Below are 15,847 nucleotides of genomic sequence, written 5' to 3'. Positions count from 1 at the left end.
GCAACTAACTGCCCATTTCCCTATTAAATGAAGGTAGTAATACTGCCTTTAAAGTTCCCTACATCTTCAAGAATCTTTTATGGCACATAATATCTTCTATTACCTCTCATTGTTTTGTACTACACAGGATCTATAAATGCAACAGAAATTCCTTGTGAAGCCCATCATCCAGTAAGGATATATATTCATTCTTGACCGTGCACACTTGCCTCTCAGCTCTTTGCAACTATCCAGTGCAATTCATTCAACATACAGTGCTTTAGGTCACATATTCTAGTCAGGAATATGTGCATTTCCATAAATCAGAGCTAATTTTCCTGGCTCTATATAGCAGTCACTAAAAATCTTTTTTCAGTTCAACTACCATACCCTAACTTTTGCTAAACACACTAAGTGTACACGAGAGGCAGCATGTCATAGCTTATTGTAGACACCATCATTTTTTTTTTTTAAGTATTTAAAGGAAAAATAAGATACAAGTTTCTCATTTCCCCTTGCCCAAGAAATGCATTTTATGTACTGGTATCTCGCCTGCCTTGAAAGATATGACTGTGGTTGTTTCTATCAAACACAGAACAGCACTACTTTCATTTTTATAATCAAATACAGAAGCGATGAATGCCAGAGAGAGAAACACCAATGTAATCAACTATGCTAACATCTGTATGAATGTGTGAAAGAACTGTGGGGCATACTGCCAGCCCCAATGGGATTAATCAGTGAAGATCATTACAGAAAACCTGGTGCAGATACAAACAAACTTCCTTTCTAAGGGAAACAAATTCAACAAGGCTGGATTCCCTTTAAGGTTTTATTCTTCCAAACTGCTTTCAACACATTCCATCACTCCCCAGGGAGTTTTTCCTCCCACACCAAAGAGGGTGGTTGGACTACATCTAAATATAGCATCTCTGCATACAACATGTATTTGGGACAGCAAGGAGTGAAGTCATTCATTCAAGACTAGAGAAATACAGTTATTCTCATTGCAGAAAAATAATTAATGAGAGGTACCACTGGAAAAACAATGAAATCTTTGGTAGATTCCATGCCTGACAGAAGTTACTGCTGAAGCTGTATTCTAAGCTCCACTATTAACTTGTTGTATCACTTCCTTTAGTTGTGCCTGATTTATCACAGTAAAACAGGGCACGTGGTCTGTCTGAAAAGTGCTATGAGCTATCTAAATTAAAAGGGTGAAGCAATTTTATTTCTTATTGATCTGAGACTAAATCCCATGAATTAGCATTATGTCAGCAAACTTGCATATGGTACTCAGATCTGAATTAGGTAGAATTTCAGTAAATTGCAAGAAGTAATCTTCATGTTTGTAATGTGATAGTATCTTGATTCTTCAAGCTCATACATGCTAGTAGATCTTTGTAACGTCATAAAGGCCCATTGAAATAACTGGGGTTTGGCCAATTGCAAGGTTCTGACCTACAACTGGAGGCAAAGCCAGCATCTATTTAAAAAAAAAAGAAGTTACTTCATTATCAAGCACACCCTCTTATTTGTCAGGCCTAGCCATTTCACCTACCTTTCCACATCTCCCCAAGCTTATAGCTGAAAAGCTGCCAAACACATTTCTAGTTTTATATTATACAAGACTATTAACTCCAGAGCTATCAAGAATCTCTGTGCAAAAATTTCAGCACTAATTATATTTAAAGGGACACTAGTTGGTATGTATGCCTAGAAATTAAAAAATAATGCTTCTTTCCAAATGGTTTTGATTCTTGCATTTGAAAAATGTCATGATATGTTGAACAAGGCACTATGAATTTGCTGCATCTGCATCCTTGCTGACATGAAACTCATCTGTGATGAGCAGCAGCTCATGCTGCTGATGGCTTAGTTCAGAGAATCAACTTTGTTAATGAACTTGTCTTCTTTTTTGAACTTTTCTGCTTGGACAGAAACAAAGTACACTACTTGGTACATAAATAAGCATAAATTGACATATGGTACATGACTTCCACTAAACCAGAGCTCTGCCCCTACAGAGCTCATCAGGACAATCCAATCAGGGTTCCCTGGCTACAGATTTCAGTAAGCCACTGGGAAACATGATGTTTGGACCTGGGTGAAACAGGATAATAGACAGCCACAAAAAAGAGACATTTAACAGAAATATATATATATAAGAGCTTGAAGTTTGCAATCTAAACTTTTCCTTGTCCCATCTTCATACTCAGTTTCCTCTACATCTCCCTCAGTGCTCCCTGATTCATCCTTTCCCCGTCACACATTCCAATATCACATTCCCAACATCAGTCTCATAGGTCTTTTGTCTCTCTAAGAGTCTTTCCTTTCAACTGTTCTATGACCTCCTTGATCCCATTCCTGTGTTCATCCTAATCCATTCAGAGCAAAACATGGTGGATGTTTTAAACTGCTATCTAGATAGCAGAGACCACTGTGCATCAGATTATCCCAATCTATTACAGAAATAAATCTGGGCCTCAGCTGCATGACAGCATCCTTGCAGTAGCTGTGTTTTAAAAATGGTTTGTAAAATGGAAATGCCAGAAGACCGTCACTCAGACTGCAACAGCATGAACTGTCCCAAGGGTGGCCAATCCGTCACAGCATGAGTGCCACCCGTGGCACAGACAGCATGTGTGTGTGGCACAAAGCAGATCAAGGAGGGAATAGATAACACAGAGACAGATAGGGCAGAAAGCAGAAAACAAAGCTGAAAGGCCAGGGAGCAGAAAGAGGAGCAGCAGACTGAGCAGGGGAAGGGGATCAGAATGGTACCAGGGGAGAGAGCAGAGCTTATCTGGTGGCATGCCTGCCAAAACATGTCCCCTCTGAGCTTTGCTGTCGTAATTAGTTCTATGTTGTTGTTCACATGTTGCTTGTTTATGTTGTGGGTTTTTACAAGGTTACACTTAAGCCAAAATATTTTCCTCTGAAAAGGTCCTGACCTCTCTACCAGAAAACAAGGCCAGTTGGAGAAATCTCCACAGGCCTTTTAGTAAAAGGTAGAATCTACTCTGTTCCATTCGCATTTTGAAGATAAACCGGGACCCCCAAATAGTGCAGGTTTTAGTTTTAAGCTCCTAATACATATTTTATTAAAGACTATGCTAAAAGATGCCCAAGTTCCTTTAATATTACAGATTCTATTGTCAAGATTTCATAAATGGGTAGATGGAGGTATGCAAAACTTAATTAAACAATACTATTTTAAAGGTTGAACTCTATTACAGAAAAGGCCAATAGGTTATAATTTGTCTTATTCTTTCTACAGGTTTATTTTTTTTTTAAACAGTTGTACACACTTTAATACTGTTGCAGTCTACTGTAGGCAGGTTTAAAAGAATATCTATAAAAGTGATAAATTCTTTACTAAAGCCTATATTTTCACTGTATTTTTTAGCTCTATAAAATTTCTATTACTGGTATAATTCTTATCAAATTCTATAATACTCGCTCTAAAACATAGACTATAATATGGCTTAAAGAGTGAAAATACCCAGCGGACAGTAACCTCAGGCTCTATTGTCTCTCTTTCCAGCTAAGCATCAGTGACAAAAATTGAAAACAGGAATGCGTAATTCCAACCACAGGTGAAACAGATGTACATCTCATTACCTCCTTCCCATAAAAATCACTGCCCATGATTGGAACAGGACAAAACATACTCAATGCAGGCTTCTGGTTCACAACACGCACAGGAAACACAGTCCCCCAGGGATGATTACCCATTTCCTTCAGTGAAAGGATCCAAAGCAGGAGAGAAATCATTAACAGAAGTGATGCCATCACCATTCTCTGCTCCAGACCTCCCAGGGTTACAACTGCCCCAAAGAGAACTCAAATACTAAGGAAAAGCTCCTTCAAATTGGAACAGATGGACTAATCAATGAGAAGCAAAGGCTTCAATGGAATAACCCCATATAGGATCAGAGGCATCAACAGGATCTATTTGGTTGCTACTACTGAGGATTTACTGTAGTTAGTAAGGCAGTGGAGATTCTTTTGAATGGGCTGCTTGCTCCACTTCGAATCAGATATGCTATTAAATCTGTCTGCTACTATAAAATGCCTTTGGGTGCACATCCACATTAGATTTATCTCTCACTAGTCCCCAGTGCCAGGAAGACCTCTCACTATTGGTCAGATCCTTCGGGGAGAGAAGAGTATGATCATAATATGAGGGATCAGACTGGGAAGAACAGAGGGGAAAGATAGGGCATTTTTACCCCCAGATGGAGGGGATAAAACCGCTGCAAAAAGACACAAATTTTAAGGGGAACAGCCTCAAGAGAAAAATTATATGGATTTCTCTTGGAAAGGTGTCTAGCTTTTAGTCTCAGAAGACAGCTCTGACTTTCGAAGAATTGTTTTCATTCCCATGCCACAGTGGCCTGCGGTTGTGTGCTACAAAGCAGTTGCTGTAGAAGAAATTCATGACAGAAAAGCAGAACACATGCAGACGCAAAACCCCTAGATAGAACTGCCATAAATCTACCATTGGCAGCCCTGTGCATACAGAAAGACATTAAACCTCTCTAAAATGTCACACAGACAACACTGATTATCATTATATCTGTTGTGAATGTAGTGTAAGTAGATTAAAGCAGTTTATAAAAGCAATTGGCTCAAATATGACAGTAATTTAATTACTGCCAAAACTCTTAAATACTTTAGGAAACAAACTTTCAGGGGAACATACACACACCCTCTGGATAGATCATTTTCATGCCTGTAGGTTTCACATTTATATCATTAAAAGTATTGGGCTGCAGTTCCAAGTCTGCAAGAAACTGACTCAAAGTTGATGCATGGCTAAAACCTTGACTAAAGCCAACTTTAGCCTTAAAGCGAAAAACTTAACTGGTGACGTACAAAGTTAATAACATTCTTTCAATCTCATGAAACCTGAGATATCAAAGACTGTTGACATGTGTTAATTTACTGTATTTGCAGCCTGGTCATGTGGCAGTTACTGAACATCTGAAAAACACCACAAATCTATTAGTACTAATTCCAGCAGTCGCATCAGTGAGGCTGAATAAAGCCAAAGTTGCCCCATCTACTTTAATGTAATATGACTCTACTTTTGCATATGGAAGGCCTGTTTTTCAAGCTTCTGAGAATGCCATCTGGCTTCTGCATTACAACCACAGTAAAAACACTCATAATATACTCCTTACCACATGGCATTAACCGGCCCAGCAACTTAGACGCAACTTGCAAGGCAGGATCTCTATCATGACGCTAGTATACCTAGCAGTAAAATGCTGTGGCAGGGAAGAGCATAACACATATGCATATCATGTCAGGGAAAAGAAAAACATGCAAGAAAAGTTTGTTTTAAAAGCACATGTTCAAACTGTATAGTTTAAGAATTACACGTTGCAAAGATTTTATTAATATTCTTCTACAGTGCCAGGGTATTCTCCGATATCATATTAGAAGATCCAACACAAAAGATAAAAGGATATAAGTGACTTTAGGTAAAGAAGTGCAGAACTGCTGAGATTCATAAATTTTGTCTTTTGTCTGAAACTGCTGCAATCAATTCATTTACTGAGAATAAAAGATTGAATGTCTTCCACTTGCATATTTAAAACATATTGAAGTGTGAGAAATCTGGAGACACCGGGGCTCTATGTGATATAAAGGAAAGACAGCAGCACTGGTAAGAGAGCTACTTTCTATCCTTGTCTTTAAATAGCCCAGAGACTCAGATACCAAGAAGGATACACCTTACTAACCTCTGGCACCTGAGCTAAGCTTTTAGGACTAACAGCAGCAATTACAACACAAAAATCCAGCTACTGCCGACAACTACTGATTCTTGCAGGCGGCTCTGCACAGTGAATAATTCATGCTATATATACTACATACCTATTGAGAGAAAAGAACATACACAAATCAACAGATAGTTGTCATAAAGTTTTTTCATCTGCTGTAGTAGCTACTGCAGTTAGACCCTTTTTTGTTGATCTCTTTCTCATTGATGGACAGTATCTGTCTCTGTCTTTGAAAAGTACCTCCTCATTCTCAGATGAGACTGCAGTTGAAGGTAGGTTAGTTGAAGAAACAACTAAATAACAAATTTCTCTGCATCATGCTACTGCTGATTTTGGATGATATGAAATCGTTTTTAAAATTCCCTCCCCCCACCACAGACAAATGGCATCTTCACTGCATTCTGTGAATAGTTTGCAGTTAATTTGGTATTGAATCGTCAAAATGTAGTTGTTGCAGTGGCCACTACTTATTTGTAACAAAAAACTGCACAAAGGAAAAGAGCAGGTTTTACTGGTTTTAAGATCTGGGTATCTGGTTTTTTCCCCTGCCCTGCAGAGCATAGTGAACACCTTAACATATTTATTCACGCACCCAACTCTAGCCATGAAGAGCACCAGAGACCCTATTACATACATGCCACAAGATAAAAGACAGAGGGAAAATATCATAAGGGAATCCAAGCTAAGGATTTGGTTAAGTAAACATATGTCCCAGGTCTCAACACAGGTGCTGACACTAGGGTGAAAGCCATGTGTTTTAGCAGACTCCCACACACCCTAACCAATACACCAGTAAAACTAAGAATCCTGCCACTCAGCATTACTGTCGTCAGGTTCCTGGAAGTGGAAAAAACAACTAGGTTGGGATAAGAGGAATAAAGACAAAGAGGTAGGGATAGTAGTGAATTTACTGTTAAAAACTACAATAAATGTTGGCTAAATCAAAAGAAAGTGTGAGATGTTCTCTGAATGTCAAATGTGAAGTCAAAAGCACCATGAGAAGTCCCCCTGCTGAGCTCTGTTGAAGACTTCTGCTATTTATTTATTTTTTTAAATCAAAAGAAGGTGATACGAGTAAATATTACACAATCAACTGCAAAGGCTGAGGGGGATGCGAAAAAGGAGACTACATGTAAATAGCTGGGAGGTACTCACAGTTATGAGGGTCATGAACCGACAGAGACAGAAGCTAGTCAAATTAGCCAGACCTGCCCTTTTGCTTGGTTGTTATTTAAAGAAAAACAAAATAAAATAAAAGTACTTGAAACTTGCCTCCATACCTTTTCAAATATGGTCAGCAACTCCCATAAGCTGAAGTTCAGGCCAATCATGGTTAAGTGTCCCTTGAAGCCTACATCTTTCTGGTAAAGATCCTCCAAGCCAGATCTAGACTCCAAAAAGCATTGGTTTTCTTGTTTTAGCTATGCTCCTTTGCAACCCTTTGGAAAATCCTGAGCATACCTTTCCCTGGTACCATATTCCTCCGGTTGTAGCTTATACTGTAACATTTTTGAGGCCCCACAGTACTCACTTGCTCTCAGGGGCTGGGTGCTTCAATGCGAATGGCAGCTATTCGTTCTGTTCAGCAGGTTCCATGAGGTTGGCATGCTCTCCTCTTCTCCGCCGGCAGCCCAGGATTCCCTTTCCCTCGCCTCAGTAATAACCTGCTGGCCCTCAAGCTCAGCGTTTGGTCTCAATTACACACAACAAAAGAAGCTATATTCTCGTGGCGTGCAGAAGTTGAAAAAAACCCAAAAAAACAACAAACTATTCCAGGTTTTTTCCACTCAGAAGGATTTTACCCCCAAAAAAGTTGTTTCTGAGTAGGAAAAAAAAAATAAAGGCCAGCTTTTTTAATTGAGACCAAAATTGGCTGAAGCAGACTTTGTTCAGAAGAAGAGGTATCACCAAAATAGCAGACAGAAGGCCAGCCCTTTCTCTCTTGCTCTCTCCCAGGCACCAACAGTCTTGTGTTGCTACGGTAATGACCATGCCAGTTTCAGTCCATTTCCCTATGTCAGCCTTGCCTAGGGGATGCTGTAGTGCAAAAGAGCTCTTAAGTCCCATTAAAAAAAAAAAAAAAAAAAGCAAGAAACTGGTATTTCCTCTCTTTCAAAAACTTTCAACCAAGGATGATGCTGCAGCCTCTGAAATCTTCACAGGGGATCTTACTTTAACACCAGAGCAGTAATCTATTCCCAGCATTTGTTTATTATTTTAATCAGCATCCTCCCTTCCACCACCCTGCAGGCTGCTCAGAAGCTAAGCACACTCCCACTTCCTGGAGGCCTCCCTTGCTGCAAAACGGTAGTACCTCTAACAACTGCAAAAATCCTGGTCCATAAGCCCCTAACTGCACTATAGACTCAATCCATTTCCTTCCCCTCAGAAGGAAATTAGGATATTCAGTTACTAAATAGATTTTTTTCAACTGCAAAAATAACTGTAATCCTGAAACAAAAGCCTATACACACGCACACACCCTGCCTGTCTTAATACTTCAGATTCAACATATGCAGATTGCTTTCATATGAGGCCTTTGCTCTCATTTCAACAGGAAACCTGACACCTGAAGTTTGGTTACAAGGAAGTTACTTGATTTGAAATCATTTCCACTTGAAACAAAGTAAGAGCACACATATGATGAATTGCTCTACCTATTATCAATGCTTCCTGTATATCACACAATATTAACTTGAAAAATGCTTCAAATAAACTTTCTGGTGAGTCAAAAATGCAATAATAGTTTTAATAAAAAAAAACAAATCTATCATTTGTGAAATACTTCTGTTATAGTTATTATGCATGTCAGCCTTCTGTGAGCCCTGTGACAGTTTCACTTGCTTCTTATCCATTATGGCTATTTGAAATGCTAGTAAAATTATTATATGCCAGAATAGCCTTAAACAAGATTATTCTCAGTCAGTGGTACATTTCCGGTGGTATGGGTAATGTTTTTAAGGTGGCATTTTGTGAAATATAACAAGATTTGACTGCAGTTCTTTGTATCACTTTGTTGTATGCAACTCAGAAAACAGGGATGAAAGGAACCTTAAAAGAAAAGGCTGGTGCAGATATACATTCTGTTGCGTATCCAAACACATACACAAATCCAGATAGGATAGTTTCATTTTAAATGGCTCAAATGAATAAAAGACAGTAACTACAAAGCAGTCACTTTCCAACTGATTCATCTGTAGTATTGCTGCAGATTCAAATAGATAGGAATCCACATCATATGGCTAGGACCCTGGCACTTCAGAGCTTTGTTGGTTGATGATAGCAGGGGCATTAAGGAACAAAGGGATGAGGATAATGAAGTACTGGCTCAAGGTTCATTCACATTGAAAGAAGGATCTGAGGATACCTACAATGCTGCCGAAGCATTGTGCTCTGTTGACAAAGGACATCAATTACCAGAGCTATCAATTTGTTATCTTTCACTGCACTAAAAATACACCATTAGAAATGAAAGTTTACTTCAAAAGGCAAACTCTGGCCACCAGAATCTGCAATGATTACTTGGCGGGCAATACAGAGAGCATCAACTGTTGGCAGGATTTAGCCCAAAAATCCAAGCTTTCAATACGGTCTTCCACAACATTCTCACAGGCAAGTTAAGGAAGTAACGGCTGGATGAATGGACTGTAAGATGGATAGAAAACTGGCTGGATCATCAAGCTCAGAGCGTAGTAGTCAATGGCTCAATGTCTTGTTGGCAGCTGGTATCAAGTGGAGCGGCCCAAGGGTTGGTCCTGAGGCCCGTTTTGTTCAATATCTTTATCAACGACCTGGAAGATGGTATAGAGTGCATCCTCAGCAAGTCTGAAGCTGACACCAAGCTGTGGAGAGTAGTAGATATATGCAGGAGGGTAGGGTTAGGATTCAGCATGACTTAGACAAATTGGATTGGGCCAAAAGAAATCTCATGCGGTTCAACAAGGACAAGTGCAACGTCCTGCACTTAGGACAAAACAATCCCATGCACCAGTACAGGCTGGGGGCTGACTGGCTGGGTAGCAGCTCTGCAGAAAAGGACCTGGGGGTTACAGTGGGCAATAAGCTGAATATGAGCCCACAGTGTGCCCTTGTTGCCAAGAAGGAAAATGGCAAACTGGCCTGCATTGGTAGGAGTTTCGCCATCAGATCAAGGGAAGTGATCATTCCCCTCTGTGACTCCAGCAGATGTGGAGCCACATTTGGAGTACTGTGTTCAGTTTTGGGTCTCCCACCATACAAAGGATGTGAACAAATTGGAGAGAGTCCAGCGGAGGGCACCAAAAATGAGGAGGGGGCTGGGGTACATGACTTATGAGGAGAGGCTGAGGGAACTGGGCTTATCTAGAGCAGTGGTTCTCAATCTTTGGTACCTTACATACTCCCTGACTATTGACGAGGCAAAAGCGAAACCAGAAGTCCCACTGTGGCACTTGTGGTTTTTCCACCGCAGCCCGGGGCAAAACAGCCTGCGCGGGGCCTCCCTCCCTATCCCCTGGCACACTGACACTGGGGAGTGAAAACCCCAGTGCACTGGACACAGCAGGAGGGGCGGCAGCCAGAACTTCCAACCTGAGCAGGAAAAGACCAAAATGCAGCACCCATGTACCCCCTGCTCGCGTCTTGCGTACCAGCAGGAGTGCACATACCACGGGTTGAGAAACACTAATCTAGAGAAGACTGAGAGGGGATTTAATAGCAGCCTTCATGTACCTGAAAGGGGGGGGGGGGGGTCAAAAGAAGATGGAGCTAAACTGTTCTCAGTGGTGACAGATAACAGAACAAAAAGCAACAGTCTCAAGTTGCACCAAGGGAAGTTTAGGTTAGATGGTAGGAATAATTTTCTCACTAGGAGGGTAGTAAAACACTGGTACAGTGAGGTTATGGGCTTTCTATCCTTGGAGGCTGTTAAGACCCGGGTAGACAAAGCATTGTCTAGGATGATCTAGTTGGGTATGGTCCTGCTTTGAGCAGAGGACTGGATTGCCTCAAGAGGTCCCTTCCAACCCTAATTTTCTATGATTCTATGATTTTGTGATAAAGCCAATGATGTATTTAGGCCTATAATAATCCTAGGGCAAAGCCTTTGGATAAAGGGCATCCACAGCAAAGCCAGCAGCAGAACAACTTGCATGCTGAATATGGCTGGAAATTGCGTGAAAATAAGTGCTTGTTTTGTCAACCTCTACATACCCACTGCACCTAACTCAACCACTCCTACCCTGGCACTTTCTTGGCTAACAGAGTCTCGCTACCAAAACCAACCCTGAGACAGATCCTTAGCTGGTGTGCAGTGCAACTAGGATAGTTAAATCAATGAGGCTGTAACAATTCATGTCACTGAGGATCTGCCCCTTCCTCTGTGAGCATTTCTGAGAGTAGGTTTCTTTACTTCCTTAATGACAAGAACAAAGCAGGTGGGCATAGTAAGGGAGCAATGCAGTGTGCATCCTCAAACCATATCACAGCTTTAAGAATCTTAATTTGAAGCCTGCTAGCTTTGACGATGACCCACTAAAGTCAGCCCTAACATTTTTAAACTATCAGCTCATTTATCATTATCATCATTCCAAGAGTTTCTCCCTTTTTAAAAAAAGACCAATATTAAACTTATTGACGGGATACAGTGGATCCTACAAAGATCTAAAATATAGATTGGTTTGCTTGAACTCAGTCTATAAACCCATTTTTTTTTCCTTTTCAGGATAAACCATTTATTGAAAAAAATATTAAAAATAAAAAGAAAGGCTGAACCCCATGAGATTACATACGGCCTGCAGGTATTTCTACTGAACTTTTGTTTTAAAGGATCCCACTTCCGTCCTGTGGGACACGCAAGGTTATGGTCTTGATTCTTCTTTATAACTAACTACGCTCTCTTTCCACACCTCTGGCAATGTAACGGGGCTTCAAAATGGTCATGAATAACCCTTATATCCACAGCAGGTGGGGCCTCTCCAGTGTTAAACAGTTTTTTGGCTGGGTAAAACCTGGGACCTGTGATTCCAGGACTCACCCCAGTTTGTGTAAAATATCTAAACTCATGTGTCTTATAGCCAGGTATTAAAATATGTACCTCTCATTTACATTTATATGTCTTACAACACAGAACTTATACATGTCAAAGCAAGACCTATTGCTTTCATATTTTATATAAGTTGAAGAAATGTAAGTGTAGTTTCAGGTGAAACGTACTGAATTTCTCTGTACAACGATGTAAAAATATTGAAGCAGACCATCTACCATTTGGCTAGCATGTAAATTGGCTCTTCAACATTAACTGTAAACCTATCAGTAAAACTTTCTTGTTGCTCCTTCGTATGAAAATACATTTTAATATTTGCAAAATCTTCCAAAAACAGAAGAGAAAAATCCCCAGACACTCAACTAGGTGCTGCTTTGCCAAATATTTAACAAAGTCTTTGCAAGTATTGTGGGCCTGTAGACACTGAATGATGTTGTTAGGTGTGAGAGGTGCCAACAATGCTTCATAAACCATTAGAATTGTGCTATTTATTACATATTACTGTTTAAATTTTCATGATTACTACCACCATCATTAGAAATAACATTACTCCTAATGTTGGTTACAGAAATGGAATTTTATAATGAAAACTACAGATCACATAAGAAGGTTTAATAACCGAATGCCAGAACTCTAAATCTGCCAGTGTAAGCCATCATGCAAATACCTCTATGCTAATCGTTTAGAGATAAAATAAGCTTACCACCAACAGTACTGAAAGAGAACTTACTTCAAAATACTCTTTCATATAATGAAATTCATAAAGAAGTACAAAACAGGGAAAGAGAATGTTCTAATGCATTTAGTGCATGACGCTCGAGGAATGTGACCTCATACACTAGAACTGTTTTATGTAACTGTACAAAACCTATTTGGTGCATTTTCTATCCGTTTTAAATAATGTTGCACCACAAGGACAGTAAGAGAGTATTTTAAGCCACTTACACATAAAATTGACTTCATGAATTACAGTGGAATTACAACTGAAAATCCAATAAAAATGAAAGGACAACAGTTCTGAAGCATTTATTCATTCATAGTACTATCTATAGTTGTTACTGCATAACATAGAGTCCAAGTGACTTTTTAAGTTATAAGTACATGACTGACAATTCTTGGCAAGATTTAGCTCAAAATTGTATGGTCAGGAGAAAAACAATCCAAAGGAACAGCCTTCCTTCATGGTTTACATTTGGCAATATCTAATACAAGAATTCTAAAGTAAATAATATGGGATGTCTAAATACTCTTTTTAAATGAGCTGACTTTAAAAAGAGTCAATGCTAAAAACAATTTTAACAAACAGAAGGCATGTACTAGGCACAAGTAACTGAAATTTGGAAAATGACAAATGAAGCTGTAGAATTAACTAAATGCAAATTACTTGAGGAAAATAGAAAGCACATCATTCATTTTCACAAGAAGAAAATACGTCTAGTTAACTCGGATGTGATCCTATAACCATCCACTTGAATCACAATATAGTAATCAGCTCATTAAGTTGAACAATACCTTTCAGGTTGAATGCTTTCTACATAACAAAATTAAGCATGTGTTGAGACACAACAAGATGCTCGAGAATTTGTGTAGCAGTTGAAATAACGCACAAAACTAGGAAGTGTCAAAACATTAACACAACCTGAAGCTAAATCCTGACTTTAAAAAAGGGTTCCTGGGGAAACAAAAATATTTTAAAAATAAAATCTAAGTCCAAGAATTTATGATTGCAATAGGAAGGAACTCAGTGCTATTTGTGTAATCTATGCAAGTCAGAAGAACAAGAAACAACAACAACAAAATGCAGCCTCTTTAGGAGACTCAGACATAAAGCATATGGAGGTCAATAGGTTGTTGCAGCAAATCAATACATCCTGGTTTCATTCAGAATGTATGGCTTCAGGCAGAAGTAGGAAAATTCACTTGTTCAAAAGCCACAGTGATACTCTCCACCCTTCCCCACCCCCAACCCACCCCACCCCACCCCCCCGTCTCCCTTGTAAAATGCTATGTGCTACTAATGTGATCTAAAAAGTAAAAGAATCAAATTTGTGCTGCTTTCCCACTTGAGTTTACAGTATAAAACTGAATCACTACAAGAAGGTTCCTCCTATGTGACATTATAGTTCATTACGTATTGACTACAAATAACACAGCTCCATTAAGAGGGCTCTCCCAGTATTTTACAGGTCTCCCAGCTAACCTCAGCCAGCAGCCAAGTCAGCTGCTGTACTTAAAGTGATATAGAGTCCCAAAGGACCAAAAGGTCATTGAGAAGAAAGGTGGCCTGAGGTCTCCCAGTAAAAGATCCAATGGGATCTGTCCTTTGGCAGGGTCAGACAATAAAAAGTAATTTAGAATGCAATGGCTCAAATAATCTCTTTGTTTTGATAACTACTATGATCATGAAAGTATTTATTACAATGCGCACACATATTTACAATGTCCCTTTAGATCGCTGCAGTAGAGGCAAAAAACACTACTGTATTTATAGCAAGAGAAAGGATTCTCATCCCCCAACAGTAAACTGATGTTCACAAACCAGGTCCATGCAAAGAAATGGAATATGTAATGCAAAGAAAGCTCCTTATTGGATAAGCATGGACAACAGAGTAAAGATAACATTTCATAATAGTGGTCTTCCTCAGAACACGTAGTATCAGGCAAGACAATCTCAAGGAGACAACGCACCGAAATTACAGATAAGATACAAGTTTTGGGGATAAAAAAATGTTATAGTACCATAAAAGTTAGTAAAAGGTGAACACGGTTTTTGTTTGGGGATTTTTTTTTTAGTAATTTTTTGGTTCAATTCTCGGAATCACCAACATCTTTCAAACTGTGGAATCACATTAAAACATTACTGATATTATGAAACTGAATATTTTCACTTATTTTGATTCCTTAGAATCTAATATATTCCTAGTGGCTATAGCTTATGGAAGTTTCAATATATGCAGACCACAAATTCCTGAGATTACATGGTTGGTGCAATAGTGGAAGAGGTGGGGGGAAAGAGGCACCAGAGAAGTAGCTCTGGAGCTATTGATGATTAAAATAGGCCACAAGTTAATGCATCATGCTTGCTGGGGGCTTGATTCCCATGGCTTCCTTTTCCTTTCTGCCCCCTGGCTGTCCCATCTGTGGAAGAAGAGGGAGTAGCAGTCGGTGGTGGGTCAATGATTTTGCTATAATTCCTCAGTTACCCCTTCCTGTCAGCTTGAGCAAGGGCCTAAGAAATGATCCAACAAGCCTGCAGTCTCCAGAGCTAGGGACAGAAGTTGCACATAAACTGGTTTAAGTGATCAGAAACTGGTTTAAACCTGTAACAGAACAAAAGTTCAGTGCACATAAACCAGTTTCAAAATGGCTGAAACTGGTTTAAGATAAGCCTGATTGAATGTAGCATCAAACTTAATTGATTTGGGTCAAATCAGTTTATGAAACTTCTATCCCAGACCCCTTCCTAGTTCAAGTTACATCTGAGTCCCCCAGCATCCCAGCATTCTTTCCACCCCTGGGCTGTGCTGTGTGAGGGGAGGGGAGGGCAGGGGGGCAGGGACCGGCTGAGGTCTGGGGCTAGGGTAGGGGGTTAAACTTCCCTTCCTGAGCTGCTGCTCTGCTAAAAACTTACTGCTGACTACAACTGTGAACTACACATCCCAGAGGCACCTGGAAGCAGAAGAGAAAGTAATGAGCAACCCTACAGAGTCCTGCTGCTGTAATTCTGGACCACAAATCCCAGAGACCTCAGTGCAGACATATGGCTGCATTTCCTGAATCAAAAATGAACGTGTGTCCAGTTGTTTTTCAGTTTAATCTCTGCAGTTTAGACTAACCTGCAAAGACTAAATCAGTTCAGCCTCAGGCTTTTTGACTGCCTGTACTTAGCCCAAAATGTTGAATGAAGACATTGTTTTCCTCTGAGTGCAAGTCATTTGACTTTGCTTGATTTTCTCTTGGTTTTGACACAGAACTCAGGAGATATGAGACACTTTAATTCAACATGCACAATTACTGCTGAAAGTCATCAGCAGCCACTGATGAGGCATTTCAA

General features: G+C 39.7%; 1 protein-coding gene across 13 annotated transcripts in view; it reads right to left on the bottom strand.

Moving 5' to 3' along the window:
- UTRN (utrophin) overlaps positions 1–15,847 on the bottom strand; it is a 631,944-nt gene that overhangs the window by 202,793 nt on the left and 413,304 nt on the right. For 2 of the 13 annotated variants that reach the window (XM_019488374.2, XM_019488376.2), the window contains exon 1: positions 7,052–7,117. The exons of the other annotated variants lie outside the window; for them this stretch is intronic. In XM_019488374.2, coding sequence (XP_019343919.1) covers positions 7,052–7,102 — 51 coding nt within the window. In that variant the 5' untranslated portion in view covers positions 7,103–7,117. Of the gene's footprint in view, positions 1–7,051; positions 7,118–15,847 lie in introns of those variants that run through there. 13 annotated transcript variants of the gene reach the window in all.

Source organism: Alligator mississippiensis, chromosome 1 (assembly GCF_030867095.1).
Source record: "Alligator mississippiensis isolate rAllMis1 chromosome 1, rAllMis1, whole genome shotgun sequence".
Lineage (NCBI taxonomy): Eukaryota > Metazoa > Chordata > Crocodylia > Alligatoridae > Alligator > Alligator mississippiensis.
The sequence above is the reverse complement of the archived record's forward strand: the minus strand, read 5'-3'. Positions and strand labels throughout refer to the sequence as shown.